Raw genomic sequence first — 26,822 nt, forward strand, 5'->3', positions numbered from 1 at the left:
TTCGTTCTTTATTACCTCTTTGTTCGAAGGGGGCGCGAAGCTCGCCAACGTTAACGGCTATTTGCGAAGCTGGTGGTAATGGTCAAGGGTGGCAACAACCAAACCAATCCAACTTATGCTTCCTTTCGTGATATATAATCTATTCTGACGATAAGCTGCGATGTGCGACTATAATTCTGTACGGTATGTACTAGTGGGAAGCTTGTGTAAAAGCGTGTCTGGATGGCGCTTTTATGTGGATTCCACTCCCCTATTCCCGTTATGGCGTAACAGCACCAGCTGGGTAACGGCATTATTGACGACGTAGCCCCGAATAGACTTTTGCCGTGTACACTATATCCGATTTGGGTCACAGTAGGCACATCTAGCACTAAAAGTCGATCGAGGTAAAAGTTGGCTCCTTATGAAGGCAGTTCTATTACTCAGCATGGTTGCTTTAGCAGCGGCTCATCGGGCAGTTGCACAGCCTTTTCCCAATAAATGACTGAAAGACCGCAATCCCTACCCATTACTAACAACACTGGATGATCGCCTGGATCTCTCGATCTGCACTGTACCAACATCCAAGCTTTGTAAAGTCATTGCGTCTTTTTGGGATGGCACTGGCGATTCCATCAATGTGGATTTCCTGCTGGATAGGGGGTTCAAGAAGTTCCCAGATGCTCGTGCATATAGCACGATTTCCGTGCTGAACCAGGCCAGGGTGTGTATGTGTGTGAATGGCGAACGAGTTATGGTGCATTGTGGCATTGTGGACTCTGGAAACTGGAAACTGGAAACTGGCGAGAATAAGGTGTTTGGGTCTCCGGGGAAAATAATGGAAGGGCGATGCCTCACGTCAACATGAACTGAGGTAGAATCAGCGGGACCACTTCTGGGTCATTAGCCTGGGAAGAAGGGATACGAGGAAGCAGACCAAGGTGGAGCAATTCTGGAACCAATACAAGACAACTGCAGCCGATAGTATTAACAATCTATGTAAAGCTATTGATGAGTTTCTCGTTTTAGATCAAGAGAATTGCTAGTCCACTGTCTGAACTTGCTACTGGCCCGCTCTTGTTTAATTGAGCTATGCGCGGACTCCGCCTCGGCCTATTGTTGTCCCCCTGAAAATTGGCACAACGCACAACCCTTCCGGCAACTGGTGGTGGGCATGACGACTGTGAACACTTCACATGTTGTATTTGCACTTTCATTTCCGAGCCTGCCGTGGTATGTTGTGGGATATCCGTCATTATTATGCCGGCCCTTCTAGGTTTCTTGGAAGGATCCGGGTCTGTTGAGACGGAGTCGGTCTGGCATTCTTCGCCAGGAATGCCTTCAGGGAACAAATACTTGTTCATCTCTTTAATTACATCGATATCATCCTCTTCGTCGTAGACCAAAATATTGCCATGGAAATTGCAGTTCTTGTTGGTCGAATCGAAAATGTCTTCCAGACAGCAACCGTGTTGGTCATAGGTTTCTAGCGACACAACCTTGTTCTCCTCCGCATTCTTCTTGTCTTGCTCCGTCTCCGGGGGTTTCAGGCCGGGTTTGTAGAAGGATTGGTGATGGTAGGGCGGCTGCGTACGATAAATGAACTCGGGATCGTCACTCAGAAAGTAGGGCATGTCGCGGCGAATAAGGTCCAAAGCTCTGTCAGTGAGGCCATTGTTGAACTGGCTGTGCTCCTGGAGCACGCAGAGGTTGTCGCGATTGAAGCCCTCCCAGCCGCCCGGGGAGGGGTAGGACAGTTCGTAGCCCCCGCCGTAGAACTCGGACGTGTAGTCGAAGAACGACATGATGGCGCCGGTCGTATCGTGCGAATATTCTTCTTCGGCGTCCTGCTCACTGACTTCTCGCCCCTCGCTCGAGGCAGCTCGAGGCCGAATCGCAAGAGACTAATGTTGAGAAAAAGGCATGCTGTCCTAGATGATAGAGTCGCAGGTTATGGTGGGAGAGCCCGGAATCACGGAATTGTGCTACTCGTGGATATTTATAAGGCTACGCACGTCCTAAGGTGTGTTATTAATTATCGAACGTGTGTGTGGATACATCCGATTTTGACGCCACCTAACACGAATTAGGGCGGCCTTAATTGTGACGTGGCTTGAAGAAAAGTTGGATATTGGCTTCTTCCTTAGAGGAGTTACAAGACAACAGTTCATGGCCACGGTGGTCCCTCGAATCTACACACGCCTCAACAAACGCGGACTCTGTACAACGCAATATCTAGCTGCTAAACTTATATCATCCAATCCTCTATTATGCGCCGTTCCTGTGCGGTTGAGGGGATGAGAGCGTCCACCAAGTGCTTTCCAATTTAGGCATACGTAAGTTGTCCACTTTGAAAAGGAGGTTAAACCGACCCAGCCAACAATCCTCCACATGCGTCACTTTGATATCGCGAAGCCCGGGCGCCTCGTCAAATAAGTAAACCAAGTTTGTCGAGCGGTCGTTCCTGACGTAATTGGAGTACTTGTCAACATTGACGATAAAGAGGTCGGATGGCGGAGCTATCCATAGCACTACGCGAACGTTGCGAAATGACATGACCTTCTTATATTCCAGGTTGGGATTCAGGAAGAGGCTGTGCCCCTCTCCGTACCAAGTCAAGATAAGGTGTATCGGGGACGATTCGTCTGCTGGGGTGCTTAGAGCTGTACAATCGAGCCGGGGAAGATCGTAGCCAATCAGCATAGCATTTCCCTGTCCTTGAAAGGCTTGCTTTAATGTAAACAAATATCCAGGCTCCAGAAGAGCGGAGAAATAGTCTATTGTGTTATCAGCCATAGCATATGTTGCTGTTGTACTGTTGGTGTTGAATCTTCTTATAGCTCGTAATGCTAATGCTGATGATATAGCCCGAGGTTTTATAGTCATCACATTCAACCAAAGTAGATCCGAAAATGACCGTCCCTCCTACGCTGCGGCCATTTGAGCGTCATGTATCGTACATCAGGCTTTTGCATCTGTTTCTGACCATGCCCCCCTAAGGCGACTTCCTGCCCTGGTGGCCTCGTACCTTATGTACACTCGTCAACACGAGACCGGTGTAGTACAGTATGGACGCGATTTAGACGCAGCTCAACTTGCGAAGCGGCATTCTTTCTGACTACAGAGTCCAGACTGGCTAAGCTGCGGTGGAGCAGATGTAGGCCTCAGGATGCAGAGCTGCTGATGGCGCCGCCGGTCCAAAGGAGCAAAGCCAGCGAACAGTAGCGTCGATATTGTTGTGTTCCGTTGTTGGCCGTGGCGCACTTGCAAGTAAGCTGCCATGTTTCCTATGCCTGTTCGTAGTTGGATATACGCGGACGTGATACTCCAAGGGAATACAGAATAGTCGAAGGGCTTCATCGCAAACTTCGGTGGTTTTCTGGTCAGCAGTCGGTACTGCTTCCCCAAGCCGCGAGCACCCCGACCATGGTCAGGGAGCGTTCCACGATCGGGCAATTTGTAGAGCGTTTTGTATGCATGTGAGTTCTTGCACTTCACTATTGGTGTATGAAACAGGGGATTTTTGCCAAACCTGCCAGCGGGAGCAGGAACCGAAGCCGGCCAATAGCGAAAGCTATAGTATTGTCGTTCTAGCAATCGGTCTCTCTCGCACTCCCCCTTTCGCACTCCAAATATGGCTTTGGCTTTCCAACCCATGATATGACTAGTGCCATTTGCGCTTCCGATATAGTTTAAGCTGGTACCGCAATCTGACGGAGACACCCATTGAACTCTCGGCATCCAAGCCATCTAGGCAGGGCAGTGTGCACTTTCCGGTTTAGAATTTGGTCAATCGTGCCTCGTCAACACGCCTGTCCTGACACTAAAGCTACCCAGGTAAAGGCCAGTTTTCCACCGGGGTTCTTCATTTCGCCGTCCCAGTTACGTTATCGTTTGGTGGCCGCTTCTCCGTCTCGGGACTGGTTAGTTCCTCGCCATATTGAGCCAAGGCCGACACATCTCCCACAGCCACATCGCACACGGTAGGCTCGGGCATGCACGCCGGTGTCGACCGGTTAGATTCGATTGGGAGATACCTCTCCTCACTTCTCTGCAAGTCTACCAGACTCCATATGTATCTAGATTCTTCTATAGACACTCTGTCCACTTCTGACTAGGTCTATAAAAACCTAGCCTGCAACCAGGCTTCAGGAGTGGAAGGACAAGGCATTTTAGATAATACATTCCTTCGCCCCTCATACACAAAACTGTTACAAAACCAGACTAGGAAACTTACGAGCCAGTACCTCGGAAGATATACCTAATGCTATCCATCGCGAATCCAAGCCAACGTAAGGAAGGAACTCCATACTATGGGATAAGGTAGATAAACCTTGTAGTTCAAACCAGAGAGCCCATGCTCGGCAACAACTTCTGAAAGCTTCCAAAGCCATTGACCAAATCCTCCAAGCCCATCTCAATACTGTGCTCATCATCCAACACCCCGGATTCCTGAGCAAAAGCCCGGACCATCAAAACCATTTCCGCTATTCGATTCTGGAACGGGAGGCTCTAGACGGGCACCCTCAGCGATGGCAGGTGGTGGAGAATCTGCTACAACTCATCGAGGATCACTTACCTGATCTCCAGAAGAAGTTTAAGAACAGTCTCAACCTCGTCGCTCGCGACGGTGGCTTCCCTATCGCCCACATCCTGGACGACAAGGTGGGGAAAGAGTTGAACAGATGGCTGATCCAGGATATCGCCAAAGGCACAACGCCGTTTCTTCGGCTCGATCGTCAAGTGACGCCCAGACTATATGCCCAGATCATCGACGCCCTGTCAAACCGGAACACTACCTGCGACAGTACTGCCTTCTGCTGCATCAGCTCGAATACTCTCACAGGCTGTTTCCGGTAGTTGCTCGCACCTGTTGGCCTACTGTGGGAGTGCAGAGTCAGAAGTGTAGCAATCGCGCACTAGCGTGACTAGCGGGCCGGGTCTCCCCTAGAAGGCAGCGTGGAGCTGGTTCGCGACCCCGCTCCATTAGGGCCAACTGCCCAAATTAGAGGCCCGAAAGTGCCTCCGTATGAGCCAGCAAGTGCGCCGGCCGAGAATAGGGCGTAACAATATCAGCAGCTGTTCATGTCCATGGCCAGAGTAGCCCAAACCACAGAGCCACAGAAGCATTTCGGAAGCTTACTAGGGACTACTTTCACCGTGATGTAAAATGGCTCTTCCCCATGTCGTCCAATGCTGCCCCCAGCGGTAGTACCGGCGCTTGTCGTGGTGCAACGACCGACAGTGGCACTGAAGCAAGATGAACACATTAACTGCCCGGTCAATGAGTGACGCTTCATTCGCTCTTACGGTCCGAGCCACAATTAGTAGTTGGTAGCCGATCGCCTCAGAATACGAACACGCCCTGTGCAGGCCTTACAACTGGCTCATGACGCGTGACATAGGACACTCATCAACGAAAGGTCTTCCTACCAAAACCCGCCATTTCACATTTTCTAGTAAACAGCGAACAATAGCCATCTGGCTCAACACTGTCCACCTGATATCAGCCTAGCTCCAACCGACACAACACTTGTCACAATGATTGACGGCCATGACATTTCCCTTTTTTCCGCAGCCCCCTTCGGCGTCTTCACGGCTTCGACCCAGGATGCAAAGACACGACGACAGTTCTGCGCATGCGCCGTCAACTTGAGTGATGAGAATAGTATGCTTCACTCCATTGTCTCAGAGTTGTCAACAAGCCTTGTCAAGATGCAGACAATGTATGCACTACAGTCCCAGGTGCTACACACACAACAAGAGCTTATTCGCCCTTGGAAAGGAGACCACGTCCGTAGGTCGAGCTGCGCCACTGACAGCGAGGGCTGAATCGCCATCGTTCGACGATGCCCGTTCAGCCCGCACGGCAGTCAAGCCCGTCGCTCCCCCGATCAGCCCACTGATGGTGTTGGCGGAGTCGGCCGTGATGGACAGTTGCGAGAGAAGTAATGACAAACGAGAGGCGAGCCATGCCTTGTATGGAGAGGACAAACGGCAGAGATATGCACCACTGCAGCATTTGGAGATCCCGACAAGCTAGCAGTGCTAGCCTAGTACGGAGACGCTCTACATAGTATGGGGAGAAACCTTAGGACCTGCCGTAAATATATTGGTAGAAGATCGAAAATGAAAGTTTACTACTGGATTGAAGGATTGTTGCGATTGTGACCATTACATGGAAGTTATTCGGCTCACGCGCCAAAAGAGCATGAATATTGGACGATAGAAGAAGCGGGTTAAGGAGGTGGCTGGTGTCAGCCACGGGAGAAGGTGGCTATGCTAGGTGGGGCGAGCTTCCAGTTTAATTGCAGTCAGTGCTCGAAACAGCAATAAATGCCATAATCAACTTATCTGGCATAACGACGTAATTTAGGACGCAAGAAAAAGACAATTCTTCTATCGCGCTGGCAACGCGCCGCATAACGTACGCCGAAGACCGACGACCAACGACCGACGACCGACAACATGAGTCGAAATCCCACACAGCATGGCGGCGAGCACAACAGAAGCGGGGACAAGCTCGCGACTTGAGCAAGGCAGCATGACGACAATTAAGAGACGATAGCATAGCGGCCACGGTTCTCATTCACTGTTTCGAATGACCATCGAGCCCGAAGCACGCCGGCACAGAGTGACTCCTTGAGGCCAACGGGGCTACCCAGTCCCCACGAGACCAGCGTGATACACATTGCCACGACCGACCTGCATTCATCGCGCGATAGACGCATCCCGCCGACGATTTCCCACCCGACTTCCGAGCACCACTACGTGATTCATAGAGACCCGAGTCAACGAGACAACAAAAGGCCAGCGCATTGGCAGAGGAGTGGAGCACTAGCGGTCGGCACATAATGCCAGGAGGCAACACGGTTCCGCGCCAAGGTGTCACCGTGTTTGCGAATGGCCTAACCCACTCCGATATCCAATATCCTCTTGCGAAGCCTTACACCTGATCGAAAAAGGTGTCGTCCAAGGGATCGGCGTCGGCCACGGGGACGAATCGCTCAAACAGGGCTTTCACCTGCGACAACCATCCCGTCTCGCGTCGCTCTTGTTCCTCTCGTGCCTCTGCCGCCTCCCTCTTGTATCGCTCTTGTTCCTTCTCGCTTCGCTCTTGTTCCTTCTCGCGTCGCTCTTGCTTCTCTCGTGCCTCTGCCGCCTCTCTCGCGCGCGTGAGCTCTTCGATTTCGCGTCGGAGCTGTGCAATCTCCGGATCAGACATTGGGGATCGTAGTAAAGCTGCGGGGTTGATCGGCAAATCCTCGCTGTCAAGGATGATCGTTGAGAGTGCGGAAGAAAGACCCTTCAGTTTCTTAAGACGAACACGGTCAATTACCAGAACACATCAAGAAGCAAACCTAAGAAGTAACCTTTTACGCCGTGACATAAACGGCCAATAATAATATGTGCAATGGCCGGTTGGTTGATTAAGGCAGGGCAGGTGCCAAAGGAAGTGGTGATGACGAGAAGGAGAGTGGTGTTTGCCTTTCACCACGGTGACTCGGTTTCCGCGCATACGCTTAGGCGCAAACTAGCGCAAGACAAAGCCATCAAACGCAGTTAGAGAACTCCTGGCCTACTCGGCACCGAGCCGCAATAGCTGCTCCTCTGTTTCTGTGTCCAAAGATCCAAAGGAATTTGTATGCACTTATTTGTCCATGTGTAGCTACGTAATATATTGCTACGAAAGACCTTAAAGCAAGCGGTGCCCTGACGAGGGCTTCCTACGAGAATCGGAAGAATACAAGTTCAAAATTCCAACGCTAAAAGAACAAGAGGAACCGACCACTTCGACCTCTCCAGGATCACAACAGCCGCTAATAGGTATTGAATGAAGGGAGCCGATTTCGACCCAGCGCCTCCTAAGCTAACGCTGAGGCGACGGCCGCCAACCAACCCCACAACAGATTCCCAGAGTCCAAACTGCCTCGACCTCCACCTTCTCCAAGCATCCCTGATTACTGTATGCCTACGCAACCCAGACAGAGATGCAGTACGAGCGTCCAGTTACGAAGCATGATAATTGCGCTGCCGAGCGCGCAAAGCGGCTCCAATGGTTTCAGAGGTCGATTATGAGCTGGCACGCACGCCGGCAATGCCCTACGCTGCGTATACTTCACGCCGATTATAAAGCCCAAACGCAGGGCCTCGTCCGGTTCAAGGCAATCAGACTCATCACCCTCGCTCTACACACCCGAAATCGCCATTCAGAAAACAAGTAGATGCGATCCATGGCAATATACGGCATAGCCGACAGCTGTTACGAATACGATGCTAGCGACGAAGAGGTGTGCGTCAGTCCCGAGCCTCGGGCGCCACGGCCACGCCTTCCGCAAAATGATGAAGCCCGACACATTCTCGACGCAACCGAGGAAATCAGCGCGATATTGATGCAAAAGCTCGAGGGCTTTCAAGAAGACTTGCGGGTATACCAGTGGGAGAAGAGCCGTAGCCGTGATGAGCTGCGAAACATGAAGAACGAGATGATGCAGGAGCTGTGCATGGCTAAGGAACGGCTGCTGGAAGAGCTCGCGTCCGCAACGACTGCGCGGATGGAGGGAGTCGAGACGTGCCTGCCACAGCCGCCATCGGAACCTCGACCCCGACCGCCATCTCCACGACAGCTAGGGTCTCACGCAGTGCCGGGGGACGTGACGGAGGGAGTGACGGAGGCTGCACCAGGGACGGAGCCGCTGCAGGTGGAGTTGCCGCCAAACGCCAAGTTGGCGTCGCAAATCGCGCCGAGCGGATGCTACACGCACGACAAGCGGGAGAAAGATAAAATACGAAAGCCGGGGGAATCGCTACAGCGAAAGGCGCTTGCGCTTGGAGAGATGTGCAATGTGTTCAGCGTGACAATGTACTGGAATATTGTCCGTGGCCGGATGGAAGTGGCTATGTATGTCCCCGGAGGCCAGAAAATCCCCGATCTCGGCCAAGTGGTAGGTGGCCTGCTCCTTGCTGTATGTCCATTCCCCGCCTAACGAGCATACTAGATCCGGAGCTTGCGCGGCCGCCAGGCTCGTGTAACCCAACGGGCTCGAGTCTTCCACGTGTCGAGGCCAGTGCGGAAGCCATCTTTCAAAGTAAACCAGGCCGGAAATACGAGGCAAGGCTCGGCAGGTCGACCGCTCCGGTGCCAGACGCAACAGGGAGCGCAGACCACTCATCCGCCCAGCAATGGAGTTGCCCAAGGATCGGCGACAGAATTGTCGATGGGGTGCAATGAGCGTCTCGACTCTCCAATGTGTGATGCGGTGGCTGGTGACGCCAATGGCTTCGAGGTTGCAGGCGCAGCGATAGGAACTGGCATGGTAGCAACGGCAGGTGCTTCGCAGCCCACAACACTGGAAGCCGGTCGGTGCCAGCCAGGCGGCGGGGAGGAGGGTATAAGCGACATAAGCGACATGAGTGCAGGGTCCTCCCCAAATCCTGAATCCGATGCATCTAGCTTGGGCAATGGGCATGCCATCGGCTTGCACCAGGAAATGGAGGGGCTGCATGGCCAAGACGGGGACGCTGGGGATTCCTCAGCAGAGATGCTGAATATGCCCCCGACGATCTTGGCACAAAGAACGGATGCAGGCGGCCCCGCTATAGAAGGACCTCGGGGCTCTCAGCCTCGATGTGGGAGCCCCTCCGCTGGATATCCTGCTCAGACAGCGTCTCTTGCTTTGAGCTTTTCCCAAGGGCCGGCCATGAGTTTAGCCAAGGGCTGGGGGCCGCACGAGGCCTCCATGGATGCATGGGGACGGAGTCATGAAAAGACGAGCCTCGAGTACATCTTAATGTAGGAATGTTGGGGTCGGTGTTGAAATTAGGGCTAGAACGATCGATGAATCCAGCTCATACCTCGCATCTAGATCCATCGCCAAAACGTGATAGGAAGAACTACCCCAGAAAACAAAGTAATTAACTTCAAGTCAGTAGACACTAAGGACAGCTATCTGGAGGATACTTGGGAACACTTTTCTTATCATCTGCTACAAGGATATTCTTAACTCACTCCGAGTTGAATGGGATGTGTGCCGGCCGTACGTCGTGTGCAATCTCTTCCCACCAGGATCACCGTGGAGGCTATGACCAAGGGATCACGGGAGCGCAGAAGGGACGACAGTAGCGTTAGATTGTTGGTTACTGTACTGAACTAGAGCTGAAAACATGCTTCAACATAAGCATACACAGAGTTGCCGTGTGATATTTGACGCATTAACAAGTGCCACGTCTTCACCCGAACTGCATACCGCTGAGACTCGTTTGAAGGTCCTCCAGCATTCCCACCATCTTCTTTGCCAAGGTGTCCCGCTGCAATTTGCGTCTGTCGTCCTTGTAGTAGTCTGGCGAGCGCCTCGCCGCATTCTGCATAGACCCTCTTGGACGGCCTGCCTGTGACAGCTGTACACCATTTCCCACCATTCTGGGAGGGCACTGCCGTGGTTGAGTCGACATAATCGGCGCCAAGGGTCTTCTAGCTGGCACCCGGCTGTCCAAACGCACAGCTCTCTGCAGCGACGCATCCATCGCACCGTGGTCGGCGTATCTTGTGGGTGCTGGCCAAGCACCTGCATTCGTCGCCGCGGCTGGTGCAGTGTTCGTCGTGGAGCTGGGCTCGGTACGGGCGGACTGCCGCTCCACTGTCGGTTGGGAACCTGGAGTGCCTGCTGTATGATGAGCGTCAACGGCCAGTCGACTATGTAGTCAATAGACGAGAATCATGCTTACCTCGCGGCCTTCGCGGCGAAGGCAGCTGCCTCGGACCCTTCTGTCTCATGGGACTGTTGGGAATGACAGTCCCGCCATCCTCGTCGGGGATGACGTCGTAGACAGACAGAGGCTCCGCCGCGGCAGCGGGAACTGCTGCAACATACTCGGGGTCGGTTTCGTACTCGGCATCCGCGTCGCTATCTATGCCAGCAACGGCATTTGCGTCGTCGCTGGCATCCGCCTGGGCCTCGAAATGGATGGCTTCGACTTGGCCGCTCGATCGCGTCGCTCGGCCGTGGCTTGGTCTCGCATGGCACGCGGCTGATCCTCGAAACTGCGGCTGTTAGTAACAGAGCTGAATACACTCGATGGAACGGTAAGTGGGACTGGGGACGGACAATCCTGTTGAGGTCCGGCACGCGCTGCCCGCGTGGGACGTGCATCGCCGTCTCCATCCGCTCGTGCGTCGGGTTCCAGTACGCAAGCGCGCTGAAGACGTCGCAGAACCGCCCGAGGTCTTTTGTCTTGTTCTGCAGCGACAAGCCGCTCTTGCGAACCTTGTCTTTCTGCGACTTGGTATGGACCATGACGGAGGCCTAGCTACTAATACGGTTCGGGTAACTTGCTGGACTCTTGGAGCATATTCCTGGTGTCCATGGAGCTTCAATAGCGTCCCGCGTAACGGTAGATATACTATAGTCACGCTTGGCTTGCGGGTGTCAAATGGGGATGGCACGATGAGCTCGAGTTGGGCGAACGTCGCCAATGCAGCTGCTGATCCGGTTCCGAGCCCATGTTGACGAGAGGGATCCCGGGCCAGCTTCTCTTCGACGCGTCTTGAGGAGAAGTTGCGCAGTTCAGGAGGATTGGGCAGTTGGTTCTCAAAAGACGCAGGCTCGCGAACCGGCTCTACGCTAAGAACGGTGGGTTCTAGACCTGGCCCGCTAGTGCGCCGTTGCTACTCTTTCGACGCTGCACTCCAAAAGTAGGGCCAACTGGTCTGCAAGTTGTGAAGCCAGGGCCGGAAACAGCGCGCGAGGATCTTCGAGCTCTCGGCGGATGCAGCGAAAGGAGAATACGCTGCTGGATGATTCAGGCTCCGAGGCGACCGACCTCTATCGGAACGGTACAAGCGGAGCGGTGGAACATCAGACTCTGTCCTCACCAAGGCAGGTATGGAATGCATCACAAACTGTCTGTCCGGCGTCCATTCCGTCTCTCAGTGCCACTTGAGGACGGTTCCGATTCTGCATCACCATCAGGCCAACCAAACTCAGGACTGAAACCAGCCCGTGAGACTCTTCGAGCTTACGCAGCAAAAGACAGTATTGTATGTTACCGGATGATTCGCGCTCCATTCGAATCGGCGCACCACGTCGATAATGGTACAATTGAATAATCCGATCGGGCGGAGCAGAATGGTAGTTGGGCCTCTCAGTACCATTTCTGCATACTACTCGGTGGGAATTGGAGGGACCTGAAAGTGCCTCGTGTGAGCCAGCAAGTGCGACACGGCCAACAACGGAGCACAACAATATCGGCGCTGCTGTTCGCTGGCTTTGCTCATTTGGACCGGCGGCGCCACCAGCAGCTCTGCATCCTGAGGTCGACATCTGCCCTACCGCCGCTTAACGACGCAGAGCTGGAGAGATAACTTTCGACCGACTACGAAAAGGCATTTCCTGATCGAGAGTCTAGCTTCGCAAGATGAACTGCACGTAAGTCACACCGTCAGTACTGCACCGGTCTCTTTTGACGACTGTACCTTGAGGTACGAACCCAATAGGACCGGAAGTCGCTTCGGGTAGCATGGCCAAAAACAGGTGCAGATAGCTGAGCTATGATACTGGTAGGTACGAACCAGAAGAGCTGCAGTGAGGCTTCGGGTACAAGGAGCACATGCTACTATTTGAGTACCTGGGAGAACAACCAGATGCGTTTCTGCTACCTCTCGTGAACGGACCGAACTAGCCCAAACCGCAGAGTCATAGAAGCACTTCGGCAACTACGAGGGGCCCATACGGGACCATAGCCACGCCGGCATGGAATTTGACGCAACATGGTGAGACCGGCTGCCAAGAAGCACTTCCTAATTGAGAAATCGGTAGCTTCGCAAGATGATCAACCCATAAATGGCAGGTTGGATACTGTACTGTATTGCGCTGGTCACTTCTGGTTACTGGACCTCGAGGTACGAAGCCTGGAATATCGGAGTAGCTTTCGGTAGCATCATCAGGAAACGGTGCAAAACGAGTGTGCTTTGCCCAGAGATACGGGGAAGTACGAACCAGAACAGCAGCACGGGGGATTCGGCGTACAGTGACCCCCGAGCTACTCCGGGACTGCGTACGAGTACGGCCAGATGCATTTCGGCTGCCCTCGAACGCTGGGTATGTCGTAAGGACTGAACTAGCTTACACCAGAAAAATCCTTTGTCAAACTCTTGCGACTGTCGGCTCCCGTTCAGCTTGTCTGGCCGAGTGGGCGGATTCAACCCTCAGGCTCTTCGCGACATAGGTCGCTTCTAGCTGCCACGGTAGACACTGACTTCCAGGAAGGCCCGCTATTCCTGGAATGGCAGGTAGGGACGACCCCGACGCTGGGATGGTGCGAAGCAGTGAGAAGCACAGGTCGGGCACGGTACTGTACAGTCATCTCGAAGCGGCTTGCGTTTTTGCTCATGGTGGCTCGGTCACAACTACGAGGAGACTACAGAGACTACAAAAACTACAGAGACTACAGAGACTACAGAGACTACAGAGACTACAGAGACAGCTGTCGTCTCCCAAGTCTAACCTCCGCCAGGGTCATTCAGATAGACCGCTCCGGACGACTTCGAGTGATGGCCCTCTGACAGTGGCAGTCAATCAACTTGAGCATGGTAAACACGAAAGCTGAAAAAAAAAGTCGACATGACATACAGGCGCAGCATGAGCAAAATCCAATGTCTATTGGGTGACAGACAATCAAAAGGCGGTCCGCGCACTGGCACGATGCCCAAAGCAGTTACGACCTACACAGCTCGACTGCTTGGCCGGCACAGGCCGAACACCCATTGGCCCCTTGGGTGGGGTTAGCACCAGCTGATCTCGAATTAGCGCCATGCTCTGCCCATTTTGTTGGACCTGTCCTGCTGTTATAATGACCACTTGCCTCCCTTGCCTCCCTTGCCTCCCTTTCTCTAGTGACCCAATCTGTCGGGACACATTCCTCCCTTCGGAATGCCCGAGCAACCGACAATCCCCGACAATCACCGACAATCGGGCAGTAACGTGCATCACCGAGACGAGATGCAGCGGCGTGGTCAATCCACTCCATCCGATGGCTGAAAGTTGTGACACGGGTCATGGAGCAAGGTCATATCGAAAGGACTACATTATCGAACCGATTTCAGTGTGACGAAGTGGTGGCCCATGGTGGACATGTCTGTCGCAACTCTTCCAACCTGCTTTTCACAGGCCTGCGCGTTCCCAGTCCTCATCCTGGCACGGAACCTCGCGCCGATTGCCAGCGCTCGCCGGGCGGCTTGACGAGGATGGCTATGGCGAACTGCTGGCCAAGGGTGAGCGGCGATCCAGCTCCAGCTCGGTCCGAATGAAGGCGTGTTCGAGGGGTTTGGGTTACCCCTCTTCTACCGAATGTGGTGCGATTTCCAATAGTGTGTCAGCGCTTATGCTGCGCTAGCAGAGATTGCGCTTATTTGGGAAGATTTTGGGAAGTTGTTTCGCAAAATCAAGGACAAGATGTACAACAATCAGTAGGTCGCTGGTGATGTCGGGCCTTCATAGCGGGCTCGTATCCGGTCTTGCCCAGGGTGTTTATCAGGGTGCCTTACTGATACGGCAGATGTGCTCTAGGAGTGCTGACGAGACGCGGTGCGTCGGGACTTTTCGAGACGTAGCCGGGTTGCAGCAGTTCAGTTGGATATTTTGCCCTTACCTGTATCTTTGCCCGTGATTCGGCGCCTCTGAGAGATCCAGAGGTGTAGTCTTCTTGTTCTGCATTCGCTTGTACTGGTGTTCCAAGGGCTAGGCCTTGCTTAGGTGTCCCTTGGACGCTGGATCCGCCTTGCATGCGTCACCAGGGCGTGCCAGTCACATACCTGAACCAGGAGCGGGGAAGCCCTCCGCATCCTTGGCGTTCATTGGAACACCTGAATGCGCATGAACGTCTCCACATTGTAGCTCCCACATTGGGTGTAGGATCCGATCAGGTGAGCAAAATTCCATGCGGCAGGTCAGCAGCTGGCGATTAGCGACAGTATCCAGGCAAGTCGCTGTGCAGCAGGTGTTGGCCAGTACAATGCCACCTTGTTGCGCCTCAAGAGGTAGTTGGTGAAGGCAAAGATGCTAAACGAGCTAGGATGGGACAGAGCATGGCCACTGCACCATTTTCGTGTGGTGCTCACCTTGTCTCGCGCAGGCGTAAACTCGTCTACGTTGAAGATTTTATGCGGAGAACTCAGCTTGGAGATTAGGTATGGCGCCTGGTTTGGCATGACATGGCACTGCTATTGGTAGGCGGCTCAGGTAGAACTGCGCTTAACGTCGTATAGCTCGTTTCTTGACACAGGTGTTCGGCCCGTCACCTCCCAACTGGCCGTCAGCCAACAGTCATCACGCAGCACCGTTACAGAAAATGGCATGACTGGAATGAGTGCAAGCATGCTCGGCATGCCGAATCGGTAGGGAAACATGTCCTTGGAGCATGGGTCGTTCGGCTTGTGGGACAGCCGTAGAGGTGGTATGTAGTTTAGCAGTTGCTCTGTGTCTTGCACTGGCTACAGCACGCTCAGAGTGCTCTCAAGAGGATCGAGCGACGTGCAACAAAGGTAGTGTCGGCCCCCTTCTATGCACCTGTGGTCACAGTACTTATAGGTCTAGAAGTCCACATAAGTGGTCAACGAACCGCTACGTACGACCAAAATCTACGCAATTCTAAGAATCAATGCTCACCGCGATCATGTCACCCGCACCCAGCAATTCCACTCGAGCGAGCGACATGTTCTCTTCTCAGTACGAAATGTCGGATCAGTATGAGCTACTGCCACTCTGGGGAGCCGCGGTACATACCACTACGCCAGGTCACACCTTCCCTCCAACTCACGTTCCACCACATGCGGGTTTCCACCCAAACCAAGGCATACTCCAATCGAGTTTTCCGGCGGCGTGAGCTCTTCGTGCCCCGTTTTGAGCCAATCAAGGACATTAACATTGGTCCAGAACGGCGGGCCAGCTGGAGGCGCTAGAATACAAACTCGACATGTTGAACCAAAAGTTAAATGAGATCCTGTCAAAGATCAGGAGTCATACCGGAGAGTAAGTGGACCTGGACTCACGGTTTTACAAGAAGCAGCGACAACGACTGACAGCCAACTAGGATAGAACACTTGTAAGTTTTCTGGCCATGGTGATATTGGTGAACGGGTCTGACGTTCGTCTTCTGGCAGCAAGAAAACATACCAGGAACTGTAAGTCGCGAGTGCGTAGGCCTAGGGAAACGGAAGTCTGACCGGCATCTAGCGTCCAACAGCAGACACGCAAGTTCATGGGCTGCCTGTCGCAAATGAAGAGGATGATCCTGGATGCCATGGTACCGGGCGACGCACACGACTTCGTAGGCGGGGTGTAACAATAAAGTATAGTAGGACTAGGTTCATACGGTGTTACCATTTGGCCTGCCAGGAACGAGATCGTGTGGAAGGGGCTTAGGGATGGTAGTTTAGAATCTGTATATTATGCACATTCAGAATGACGAGCCTGGCTCTTTGTTGGCCCAGTTCGTTTCCTATCTTGATTGCATCTTGCGAACGGGGATCTGCGTCACTTGTCTGGTCCGAGTGCTCCGACATTGGCTGCGCTGGGAGAAAGCCTGCAGTTATTAGGCCGCATCGGTAAGCAAGCGGTGGGTAGGCCATACATAGCACACTGGCGGCATTCCGGTTGCCTCCTTTGCGTGACTCGTGCCGAGTCTTATTCTCTCCCGACCGTAGGTAACCAATCAACAGCAGAGGCGCATGGTTCATTGCGCCAAGCGTCAGCTGGAATGCTGCCACGCCGAGCCTAGCCGGGACAATAGTGGCATTCTGCTGAACGCGAAATTGCGGTCCGTGTAGTCGGAACCCAATCAGCGGCCATCACGGTCATGCCTGCGTCCAGTGACGCTCAATCATCGTGCTGCGGGGTATGGCACTGCACTGGAAGAGAAAACCAACGAAGAGACTTCGAGCGTCACCACCCCGTACTCGATTGTTCATCGTCCGGGCTGTCATTGTTGTTATTTCGTCACAATGTTGGAGGCAAGAGAATGGAAGTCGCATTAGAGTTACCTGGACTACTCTGGGCCGGCTTCTACTCTGACCGACCCATTTGGGTGTGGAGCGACTGGTCTTACTGCAGGGCTCTCGTATGGGTCGCGACAAGTCTCACTAGCGAGCAATGGCCGGGGTAAATGGAGCACACAGAAGCCCCATTGTACCCATCGCCACTAGTCAATCAATGCAGGCGATCGGATACTCTAGGAAACAAATCGCAAGAAGTCGGCCATGGTGCATTCGTTGGGAAGTAGAAGGAGCCTACGAACATCGGAGCCAGTCTCCGCCATTCTCGGAGCCAGTCCCCGCCATTCCGTCCAGCCAGCCATTTGTCCACTTGCCGTAACTACGCCAGAACAGCCGAGCAAACTGATAGGAGTTATGCGACGTCTTCGTCGGGCGCTGCCAGTAGGCCAAAGCCGACCGCCGGTTGGTATTGGGAGCAATTGCGTGGGTGGGCCAAATGCTAAATGGTAGTCGCTGGCCTTGCGCCCTCAGATCGAATCCTCCGCGTAGTATCATAGGCAATCCCCACTGCCTGCGTCTTAGAGGTACAAACGCCGATAGGGTGCTTCCTGGCCATGCACGACCAGGTACGTTTACTATGTGACGGCCGTTCCGTTGTGGCCTCGAAATGGTGGCGGTCGCGCCTCGAGGTTGTAGGGATTGCAGCCGGATACTGTTGGGAGATTCGAGTTACGCAGTCGACGTTGAGCGCATCGTGCGACGGCGGGCATATTCGTTGACTGGCAATGTGACGGTGGAGCAGTCTACTTATGGAAGACGAGTGAGGGGGTATCAGACAATGAGCGTAAGGTAGGTAAGCGTAGTGGCAGCAAGAGATGGGAAGCGAAGGATGGGAGAAGAGAGAGGCGGAACGAGGGGAAGTGGAAGGAGAGTGAGAGAGAGGGAACGAGAGGGAACAAGAGAGGGACGAGAGAGGGCGAGGGGACGAGAGAGGGCGAGGGGACGAGGGGACGAGAGAGACGAGAGAGACGAGGGAACGAGAGAGGGCGAAGGAATGGGCAAGGGCGAAGGAATGGGCGAGAGGGGGGCGAGCGGAGCGAGAAAGGGAGAGAGAGGGAAGCAAGGGAGAAAAAGAGGAAAAAGAGAGGGAGGGACAAACATGGCCCAGGAGGCGAAGAGGGGCATAGATGCAGGAATAGATCCTGGACCGGAAGCCGGCGAAAGGGCAGCTTTGGCTACCCACGCCCAAATGCGGTCAAGGGGAGGCGAGAAAGAGTCCCAACGGCCGCCCGCATTGCAACGGTCGAACCTGACCACCCGGGTAATCAAGAGGGCGCCGTTTGTGCCGCATGGGGGCTGGCCCTCCTTTGACCAGCCGACCCCCGACAAGCAGCACCAGAACCGGTCCAAAGCCAGCCCATGGATAGTAGCTCGTGACGGACAGGGGCCACCGACCCGTGGGTCTTGGCGGCGCGCTGCGACTATATAAGGGCGGCCTGCCTCCCACCATTGCCAGTAGTTTTTCTCTTCCTTCTTCGCGCCTCCGCCCGGAGCGCCGGCCACCCTTGCAGCTTGAACAGACTCCCCCTGGAGGCCTTGCGGCTTGAACAGACTCCTCCTGGAGGCCTTGCGGCTTGAACAGACTCCTCTTGGCGCCTTGCGGCTTGAACAGACTCCTGCTTGCAGCTTGTCTGACTCCCGCCTGTGTTGTCCAAGAGCTTGAACTGACTCCCGCTCGTGTCGATCAGGAGCTTGAACTGACTCCCGCTTGTGTTGTCCGAGAGCTTGAACTGACTCCCGCTTGTGTTGTCCAGAAGCTTGAACTGATTCCTGTCGGGCTGGTTGATGGTCTTTTTGCTCGGTCTCCCTCACGCGGTCGAGTCATCTCCTGCGGAGTGGTATCGGGCTGGCTCTGGCGTCCGCAGTTCGAGTCATCTCCTGCCCGCCTTGGCCACCCGGGTTTTCCTCCTACATTCGAGCATCTCATGTACCGAGGTTTTTCCCTGCATCTGCTAGTGGCAGTGCGGCCAGCGAAGCCGGCCTCTGCGCCTGTACGTGGTGCTGGCTACGAACCTGTTGGCGCGGATCGGGCAGTCCCAACCCCGCGAGCAGAGCCAATGCAGAGACGCGAATAGAATAGATGAACACAATATATTGGCGAATACTTACGTACATACATAGCACTCCACGCACTTTCTCTCGTACTTCTTGAATGGCAGATCGTCGCTGCTGCTTGTAGCTTTCCTACTCCTGCGCCTTGGTTCTGCGCCTATGCGACCACTCCCTCTCGTGCTGTAGCATCGACTGTACAGACCCTCCATGTGGTTTGGCAACACGTACTTGTCAAGGCGTAATGCGGTGGACGTGTCGCCGGCCAAACCGCTCGTGCTCATTCGTCAGTTTAATATGTACCCGCTTGCATCTGGGGTCAACTGCGGCTGGGTTTGAGCAGGCCGAAAAGTCGTATTGGCGAGCCCAGAATGGACGTGCAACAGGATGGACGTACGCCAGAATGGATTCGCCAGAATGGAGCACCCCAGAACTGTCTGCGTCGCCCCTCCTTCAAGGTCTTGAGCTTTCCCACGCGCTGTTTCCGGCCCTTGGTCACAATGTCGCCTAACCAGCCCCTAGACTGGCTCAGGAACGGGACTGTCAGTGGCGCGCCGAAACCATCCAGCGTCTAAATGGGCGGGCCAGAAGCAGCATCGAAAGAGATGTTCACGCGCAGGAGCGGAAGCGGTGCTGGAGCAGTTCAAGGGCAGTGCTAATCCAGAACCGGATCCTAGTCCTGGTCAACCTTATTCTGCTGATCTGGCTTTCGATCGCCCCACACGTAGTCCGGAACTGACGGCAGCTGCAGATGAGCTGCTTGCTCACGAGTAGGCCAAAGATCCGGTGCAGGCTCAATTCGGTCTTCCACCACGTCTGCTCTGAGTCGGATGCTGCCCACTCGGCTCTCCCACGCATGGCTATGCTCGACAAGTCGTAATTCGTCCAGAACTTCGCCTCTGCCCATAAGTGTAAGTTATGGATCAGTACTTCCAACTGGAAATCCCAATTCCGTGTAAATCATGCTGGGTTAGCATCTATGTTTGCTGCTTCATTACAGCACCGCACGAATTTGGCCACATAAATACCACTTATGGGGTCGAGGCTCTGTCAGTGAGTTGCAGATTCCATTATCTTTCGTCACCTTGCTCTCATCCGCCTGTAACTTCCAGTATTCACCGGCGCTTCCATCTACCGGCATGTTCCCTTCACAGCGACACGGTATGCAGCGTCCGCGCCAGCCACGGCAGGGCCGACCATCAGCAGGCCACGCCACCACTGCGCCCGCGACTGCACCCGCAACTGCGTCTGCGCCAAAGACCATCGCTCCTTCTGCCACGCAGCTCCAGCCTCCAAACCAACAACCACTGTCCTTTCCAGACGTTCCCAACTTCTTTGATGACCAACAAGACCTCGACCCAGGCCCTTTCAGCTCCCCGTCACCGTAGGTCCCCCCACATCCAGTCCGCGCGTTGTACTGAAAAGGAAGAATGTCGGGCGATACCCGAGAACTGCTGGACAAGGTGAATGAGCTGCTGGAAAAGTTCAACGCCGTTCAGTCCGAGCTGGCCCACCACAACGAAAAGTAAGTCTACCTTCGCCCTCGTACGGCATAGCTCTTCTACTCACGCACGCCCACATCTCGCCAGATTCACGACTTTGTAGGTCTCCACCGCCGTCGCAACGAGGTATACGTCTGACCACAGGTGCCCGAAAAGCACACAGAAAGTCGAACAGCTGTAAGTCACCGTGTGTTCAATCCGGCGCAGACCATCAACTGACATCGAGTACAGGTTCCTGCAACAGACTCAGCGGGTCACGGGTTGGTTGTCGCGGGTGAAAGCCCTGTTTGAGCGATTCGTCTCCGTGGCCGACGCCAATCCCTTGGACGACACCTTTTTCGATCAGGTATAAGGCTTGAGACAGGGAGTGTTGGGGCGAATTGGGCCATTCGCAAACACGATGACACCTTGGCGCGGAACCGTGTGGCCTCCTGGCATTGTGTGCCGACTGCTGGTGCTCCACTCCTCTGCCAATGCGCTGGCCTTTTGTTGTCTCGTTGACTCGGGTCTCTATGAATCACGTAGTGGTGCTCGGCTGTCGGGTGGCACTCGTCGGTGGGATGCGTCTATCGCGCGATGCATGCAGGTCGGTCGTGGCAATGTCTATCACGCTGGTCTCGTAAGGACTGGGTAGCCCCGTTGGCCATGGGGAGTCACTGTGCGCCGGCGTGCTTCGGGCTCGATGGTCATTCGAAGCAGTGAATAACAACCGTGGCCGCTATGCTATCGTCTCTTAATTGTCGTGCATGCTGCCTTGCTCAAGTCGCGAGCTTGTCCCCGCTCCTGTAATGCTCGCCGCCATGCTGTGTCGGGTTTCGACTCATGTCGTCGGTAGTCGGTAGTCGGCGTACGTTATGCGGCGCCATGCCAGCGCGATAGAAGAATCGCCCTTTTCGTGTCTACTATATTATGTCGTTATGTCGGATAAGAAGTTGATCGTGGCATTTGTTGATGTTACGAGCTCTGACTGCAATTGAACTGGAAGCCCGCCCCACGTAGCACAGCCACCTTCTCCCGTGGCTGACACCAGCCACCCCCTTAACCCGCTTCTTCTATCGTCCAATATTCATGCTCTTTTGGCGCGTGAGCCGAATAGCTTCCATGCAATGGTCACAATCGCAACAATCCTTCAATCCAGTAGTAAACTTTCATTTTCGATCTTCTACCAATATATTTACGGCAGGTCCTAAGGTTTCTCCCCATACTATGTAGAGCGTCTCCGTACTAGGCTAGCACTGCTAGCTTGTCGGGATCTCCAAATGCTGCAGTGGTGCATATCTCTGCCGTTTGTCCTCTCCATACAAGGCATGGCTCGCCTCTCGTTTGTCATTACTTCTCTCGCAACTGTCCATCACGGCCGACTCCGCCAACACCATCAGCGGACTGATCCGGGGAACAACGAGAATCGACGGCTGTGCGTGCACCGACGAGCATCTGTGGGCTGAAATGGTACCGTCGTAGGGTGACAATTCATATGTTGACGGCAGTGGCGCAACCCGGCCTGCAACAGTCGTCTTCGTTCCGAGGGCATTGATGAGCTCTTGTTGCGTATGTACTACGTGGGATTGCAGTGCATACGCCGTCTGCATATTGGTAAGGCACACCAAAAGCTCTGCCACAATGGCACGAAGCATACGGATCTATTCGCTCAACTCCATGGCGCATGAACAGACCTGACGTCGCGTCTTTGCATCGTGTGCCGAAGTTATGGAGACACCGAAAGGGGCTGTGGGGAGAAGGGAGAGGGCATGGTCATCCATCATTGTGGCAAATATTGTTTCGCGGCTTTGAAGGTAGAACGGAGATCAGGTGGTAAGAGTGTTTCTTTCCCGTACTTTGTAGGATATCTCAGAGCCAACTTGCCGAAATCTCCATCTACTGCAGTGTTGCATGCAACTTTACAACACGGAAGCATTGCCATGCGCACCTCCACCGTTTGTCATCTCCATACAAGGCTAGGCCAGCCTCTCGACACTGCTGTCGGGCAGCAAAGATGGCGTGTCAACCGACTGTTTCATAGAGGCCACAGCATTACTGTCCGCAGAGTTCGCTCTATCGCTGATGATCTACTCAGGCCATCGTACACTACACTCCGCGCCATCTCCGAAAAGTGAAGAATTCATCGTACGGGCCCATGGCGGACAGAGGTCGGATAGGTCGCCCATATTGTACGTGTTTGGAAAACCTGCAGACTCAAGGAAAGCAGGATCAATCGACCCCGAACCAGCGAAATGCGGATTAGGGGTCTTGATAATGAGCAGCGTCAGATCGCTGATTTCAGCTCTCATCTTCCGCATCTCATCACGCAGTACCTCTATTGTCGCCTTCATCTGTGAAATATTTTCTGCCTGTCGTGCACGAGTAGCCCTAGCTGCATCGCGATTCGTCTGGCGTCTTCTTTCGGGACCTGTGGATTGTGCAGCGGGCACAGTGCTGGGAAGCAGCTGGTCTCCCATCGTCTTTGCCGTCCTGGAAGTTGCGAAGAACAGGGTTACGATGTTTGCTGGTTGGTAGAGGAAGGTGAGGAGAAAATGAAAGGAGATCAATTACTCAAAAATGTGTAGGCTAAAGGTTATTCAGTATGGCCATGATATTTCTTTGATTATACAATAGTTGTCTGCGGTTCGTAATACTGTACACAGCCCTCCTGAATCCTTCGTCGGTACGATATGAGGCTATATGTAATTACAATACCAATAGACGTGTGTGCCATCCTTTTCCATCGCATTCTCTCTACACCTAAATCAGAGCCGAGGCCACGAGACAAGAAGCTACTGCTGTGCTGTTACTTTGTAGCTACTCCCATTAGTATTCATGTCTCTATTTCGAACAATCTGGGATCCCAGAGAGGCCCCGAGTTAATCTAATTCACCAGTGCCTTCTACAGTAATCAAAGCAGCATATATTCGAGGTCAGCTCTGCTTTCGTAGTCGAACTTCTCTCACAGTGCACGCAAAACTACTTGCAGCTCGATCCAATTTCGCGTGCTGCAGTGATTCCGCCTCTGATTACTCCATCCCACCTGGTCCAGAGTTGAAGAGCCCTCCAGGGAGCCACTTCTCCCAAAACCTTCGCGAATTCTTCCTCTTGCCAAGATCAGTGTCCTTCGTCGCAGGTGTCACTGTGAAATTCGAATCCTTCTGAGGTACTGGCGCTTCGAAGGCGACCATGGCACGACCAATGGTTTGCTTGGCTTTGCGGAGCAGAGGCTTGTATGGCTGCTGTCGAGTTCTGATGGGATTGATATCTTCGGCAGTTATGGACACACCAGGTGCCGTATTAGCTTCTGGATGCCTCAAGGACGTGGTGCGGAAGGCGAAGGACACTGGAAAACCGGTGTCGAAATCCACGGCCTTGTTGATGTTATCAGTTGCGGAAATCATCGTGTCGTACAATGAAGAATAGTATGAGGTACATAATAAGTAGTATTGGATGGATAAACAGTGGCAATGTGCCGCCTATCCATAGCATAGAAACAAAAGCAAATGACCCTACAGTACATATCCCGTAGAGTTAATTGACGCTAGTTGCTACATAGGAAGCCGCTCCAGGGATCCACTACCACCGTCGCCAGTGTGACACATGAGAGCTACAATGGGGTCAACAGGACCCAACTAGCCCACACCACAGAGCCACAGAAGCGTTTCAGCAGTATCATAAGGGCTACATACGCATGAGAGCGGTGGAATGCGTATTGTCGGCGAAGTCTAGTCATGGGATCAGGATTCGTACCAATGGTGCCAACCAGAACCTGCTACGAAGACGACGGCAAGTGTTACCACTCGAATGGACCGTACGTGCAGTATGTGTAGCTACAGTATCGCGTCGCAAGCGACATAACGTAAGTCGACGACCGACGACCGATAATACGAGCTGCAATCCGGCACAGCATGGTAGCGAGCACAATGGGGGCGGGGACAAGCTCGCGACTTGAGCACGGCAGCATGACGACAGTCACTACCAAGAATACCAGTTGAGGTGACCGTCACTTCTGTGTTGCAAGAGAGACGACAGCACAGCCACCACGGTTGTTGTTCACTGTTTCGAATGACCATCGAACCCAAAGCAAGCACGCCGGCACACAGTGACCCCGCACCTGAACGGCTCCAGCACCGAATCCGCCCCCGCGCGTTAACAGCCCTTTCGGTGCTGCTTCTGGCTCGCCGATTTAGATGCTGGATGGTTTCGGCGCGCCACTGACTGTCCCGTTCCTGAGCCGACTGGCATGGATCCCTGCTCTCGCTCGCGAAATCCTGCAGCCCACCTTACCCCAAAGGACGATCGACGAGCCAACTAGAATATGCAGTGGCAGTAGTTGGGCCTCTCCTCTTCGTTTATTTATACTCCTTTTGTCTGTCCCGCTTCTAGTTTGGGACTTCACCGCCTCATATTTCAGAACCGACTTAGGACGCGCTTGCGCACATACACGCCTTCGTCAAGACTTTGACGATTTAAGTCCATCAAATCAGGATCGCCAATGGGAAAAGAAATGCCAGTTCCAGCAATGGAGAAGATTTGTTTAAAGAACTCCGCTAGCTCTTCCGGCTCTAGTAGTGCTAGAAGGCACACTACCAAGGTCACTAAGCCGGCACACCGCAATGCGAAACGTTCAAATATCCACGCCGCCACCCAATCCCCAGTCCATGAGCACTCGCCCTTATCGCCGCATAGCGGCTCCGGGATGGACCGACACAAGCGGGTCTGGAAGGCCTGCGAACGCTGTAGGATGAAGAAGACCAAGTGCGACGGCGAGTTCCCTTGTAAGAGGTGTAAGGACGACGGCCTAGTATGCACAGCTGGAACACGCAAGAAGATGGAATACAAACAGCTACCCAGGGGGTGAGTATTGAACTCAATAAACGCAATAGCGTTGGAGCTGCCGAAGATGGAATTAATAACTAACGAATTCGCATCAGATATGCCGAGGTATTAGAGAATACTCAATTCGCTCTGATTGCAACTGTGCACAAACTTTACGCCATGGTCCGGAGTAGCCAGCAATGGGATTTGGGCGAGCCTGAGTTCAATGACAGAGGTCAGCCTGTTATTCACGACATTGCGGCAAAACTGGGGTGCATTCGTCCCAACGCCGATGCGGACTTGCCTCCTCACTCAGTCTTCCCTGAGGACGAAGCAGGCCTGGCCAAATTAGCTGCCGAGCTCGAAGTCCAACAGAAGGAGAGGGAATCGCAAGCATCGGTGGAGGTTAAATTCGAGGCAGGCTCAGCAGGCAATAGCACCGACCGGGCCAGCTCTTCCGAGTTCGATCACTCCGATTTCGAGCAAGACTACCGCAAAGTGTTGATGAGCGGGCGCAACAACGTCCAAACGTTTTCGCCACAAAGCTTCACATCCTACAACGACTTCGTGCAATCACCTACAGGACCGACTTCGTACCCGTCGTGGAACATGGCGCGACCAGCCTCGATGGATATGTCACAGCAATACATACAAAACATGAACGTCGACATGGCCGAGATGATGCTCAGCCAAGGCCTGGTGGAATCGGAATTCAGCACCATCGAACCCCATATGCTTACGTGGCCTCGATTCAAAAGTCTCACGTGGGGATCTTGTTCGGCAAGCTCAAGGGCGTGACCAAGGGTTACGCAACGCTCAACTGCAAGGACACCAGGCCGAAGCGATCGAGCCTTATCAAACTGCAGCTCGCCTCAGTAGTTCGCATGTGGTACCTGGCGGAGTTATCCCAGTGTTAAAAACGCTCTACAATAAGCTGTCAGACGCCGAAATTGTACATTGGTCAACCCCATCCCACTATCTCAGCTTGCTGGAAGCCGATGCTACAACATGCCATGGTTCATTATCCACAAGCATACGTTCAGGCACCGCCGGGCTGTTGGCCTGCCGGCTGTGGTCGACTGTCCTTGACGAGATAAATGCCAGAATTCAAGCTACGAGTTTCGAGGGGGCTCTTCATTAATATGGGATCTTAGAGCAGGCCATGGACTGAACGCTGGGAGAATGACAGGATCCTCATATTACATAGCTACCTTAATGATACCGGGAGGGGAAGGAGCCCATGGATCTGAATCAAGGGTGAATGCCTGCTCTCACCCCCAATCCGTTGAATCCTCTTCTGGTTTACTACTGACTTGACGCATGCCGACCCTAAACCTGCAAGTCGGTGCCGTCGTTGCGACAAACTCCTGATCAGTCATTATGTGTGCGTGACGTGGCGATTCATGCTTGCGTCAGTTTATGCAAGCTGTGTGAGGGTGTATCAG

The 26,822-nt window shown here is 53.7% G+C and overlaps 12 protein-coding genes across 12 annotated transcripts; 7 read left to right on the top strand and 5 right to left on the bottom strand.

The window, feature by feature from the left end:
- Positions 1-1,251: 1,251 nt before the first annotated feature.
- PG986_014370 (uncharacterized protein) lies at positions 1,252-1,784 on the bottom strand (the record flags this gene model as incomplete). Its single annotated transcript, XM_066850592.1, has 2 exons — positions 1,252-1,276; positions 1,336-1,784. 2 exons carry the CDS (start codon positions 1,782-1,784, stop codon positions 1,252-1,254), a joined length of 474 nt encoding a protein of 157 aa, XP_066692830.1.
- Positions 1,785-4,243: 2,459 nt separating this feature from the next.
- On the top strand, positions 4,244-4,839 carry PG986_014371 (uncharacterized protein; the record flags this gene model as incomplete). Its single annotated transcript, XM_066850593.1, has 2 exons — positions 4,244-4,271; positions 4,361-4,839. 2 exons carry the CDS (start codon positions 4,244-4,246, stop codon positions 4,837-4,839), a joined length of 507 nt encoding a protein of 168 aa, XP_066692831.1.
- A 681-nt stretch (positions 4,840-5,520) lies between these two features.
- Positions 5,521-6,022, top strand: PG986_014372 (uncharacterized protein; the record flags this gene model as incomplete). Its single annotated transcript, XM_066850594.1, has 2 exons — positions 5,521-5,705; positions 5,746-6,022. The coding sequence occupies 2 exons, from the start codon at positions 5,521-5,523 to the stop codon at positions 6,020-6,022; spliced, it is 462 nt and encodes a 153-aa protein (XP_066692832.1).
- Positions 6,023-6,925: 903 nt separating this feature from the next.
- On the bottom strand, positions 6,926-7,204 carry PG986_014373 (uncharacterized protein; the record flags this gene model as incomplete). Its single annotated transcript, XM_066850595.1, has 1 exon — positions 6,926-7,204. The coding sequence occupies one exon, from the start codon at positions 7,202-7,204 to the stop codon at positions 6,926-6,928; it is 279 nt and encodes a 92-aa protein (XP_066692833.1).
- Positions 7,205-8,213: 1,009 nt separating this feature from the next.
- On the top strand, positions 8,214-9,776 carry PG986_014374 (uncharacterized protein; the record flags this gene model as incomplete). The annotated part of the gene is made up of 2 exons (XM_066850596.1): positions 8,214-8,924; positions 8,979-9,776. 2 exons carry the CDS (start codon positions 8,214-8,216, stop codon positions 9,774-9,776), a joined length of 1,509 nt encoding a protein of 502 aa, XP_066692834.1.
- A 920-nt stretch (positions 9,777-10,696) lies between these two features.
- PG986_014375 (uncharacterized protein) lies at positions 10,697-11,011 on the top strand (the record flags this gene model as incomplete). Its single annotated transcript, XM_066850597.1, has 1 exon — positions 10,697-11,011. One exon carries the CDS (start codon positions 10,697-10,699, stop codon positions 11,009-11,011), a length of 315 nt encoding a protein of 104 aa, XP_066692835.1.
- A 4,637-nt stretch (positions 11,012-15,648) lies between these two features.
- PG986_014376 (uncharacterized protein) lies at positions 15,649-16,317 on the top strand (the record flags this gene model as incomplete). Its single annotated transcript, XM_066850598.1, has 5 exons — positions 15,649-15,854; positions 15,909-16,004; positions 16,066-16,077; positions 16,136-16,156; positions 16,209-16,317. The coding sequence occupies 5 exons, from the start codon at positions 15,649-15,651 to the stop codon at positions 16,315-16,317; spliced, it is 444 nt and encodes a 147-aa protein (XP_066692836.1).
- Positions 16,318-17,797: 1,480 nt separating this feature from the next.
- Positions 17,798-19,359, bottom strand: PG986_014377 (uncharacterized protein; the record flags this gene model as incomplete). The annotated part of the gene is made up of 2 exons (XM_066850599.1): positions 17,798-18,804; positions 19,140-19,359. The coding sequence occupies 2 exons, from the start codon at positions 19,357-19,359 to the stop codon at positions 17,798-17,800; spliced, it is 1,227 nt and encodes a 408-aa protein (XP_066692837.1).
- An 87-nt stretch (positions 19,360-19,446) lies between these two features.
- On the top strand, positions 19,447-20,929 carry PG986_014378 (uncharacterized protein; the record flags this gene model as incomplete). The annotated part of the gene is made up of 6 exons (XM_066850600.1): positions 19,447-19,533; positions 19,598-19,845; positions 20,076-20,459; positions 20,505-20,600; positions 20,722-20,754; positions 20,809-20,929. 6 exons carry the CDS (start codon positions 19,447-19,449, stop codon positions 20,927-20,929), a joined length of 969 nt encoding a protein of 322 aa, XP_066692838.1.
- A 1,714-nt stretch (positions 20,930-22,643) lies between these two features.
- PG986_014379 (uncharacterized protein) lies at positions 22,644-23,033 on the bottom strand (the record flags this gene model as incomplete). Its single annotated transcript, XM_066850601.1, has 1 exon — positions 22,644-23,033. One exon carries the CDS (start codon positions 23,031-23,033, stop codon positions 22,644-22,646), a length of 390 nt encoding a protein of 129 aa, XP_066692839.1.
- A 552-nt stretch (positions 23,034-23,585) lies between these two features.
- Positions 23,586-23,960, bottom strand: PG986_014380 (uncharacterized protein; the record flags this gene model as incomplete). The annotated part of the gene is made up of 1 exon (XM_066850602.1): positions 23,586-23,960. One exon carries the CDS (start codon positions 23,958-23,960, stop codon positions 23,586-23,588), a length of 375 nt encoding a protein of 124 aa, XP_066692840.1.
- A 1,094-nt stretch (positions 23,961-25,054) lies between these two features.
- On the top strand, positions 25,055-26,175 carry PG986_014381 (uncharacterized protein; the record flags this gene model as incomplete). Its single annotated transcript, XM_066850603.1, has 2 exons — positions 25,055-25,416; positions 25,494-26,175. The coding sequence occupies 2 exons, from the start codon at positions 25,055-25,057 to the stop codon at positions 26,173-26,175; spliced, it is 1,044 nt and encodes a 347-aa protein (XP_066692841.1).
- Between the last annotated feature and the right edge of the window lie 647 nt (positions 26,176-26,822).

This window comes from Apiospora aurea (genome assembly GCF_038362705.1).
Source record: "Apiospora aurea strain CBS 24483 chromosome Unknown utg000010l_segment0_segment0, whole genome shotgun sequence".
NCBI classification, from domain to species: domain Eukaryota; kingdom Fungi; phylum Ascomycota; class Sordariomycetes; order Amphisphaeriales; family Apiosporaceae; genus Apiospora; species Apiospora aurea.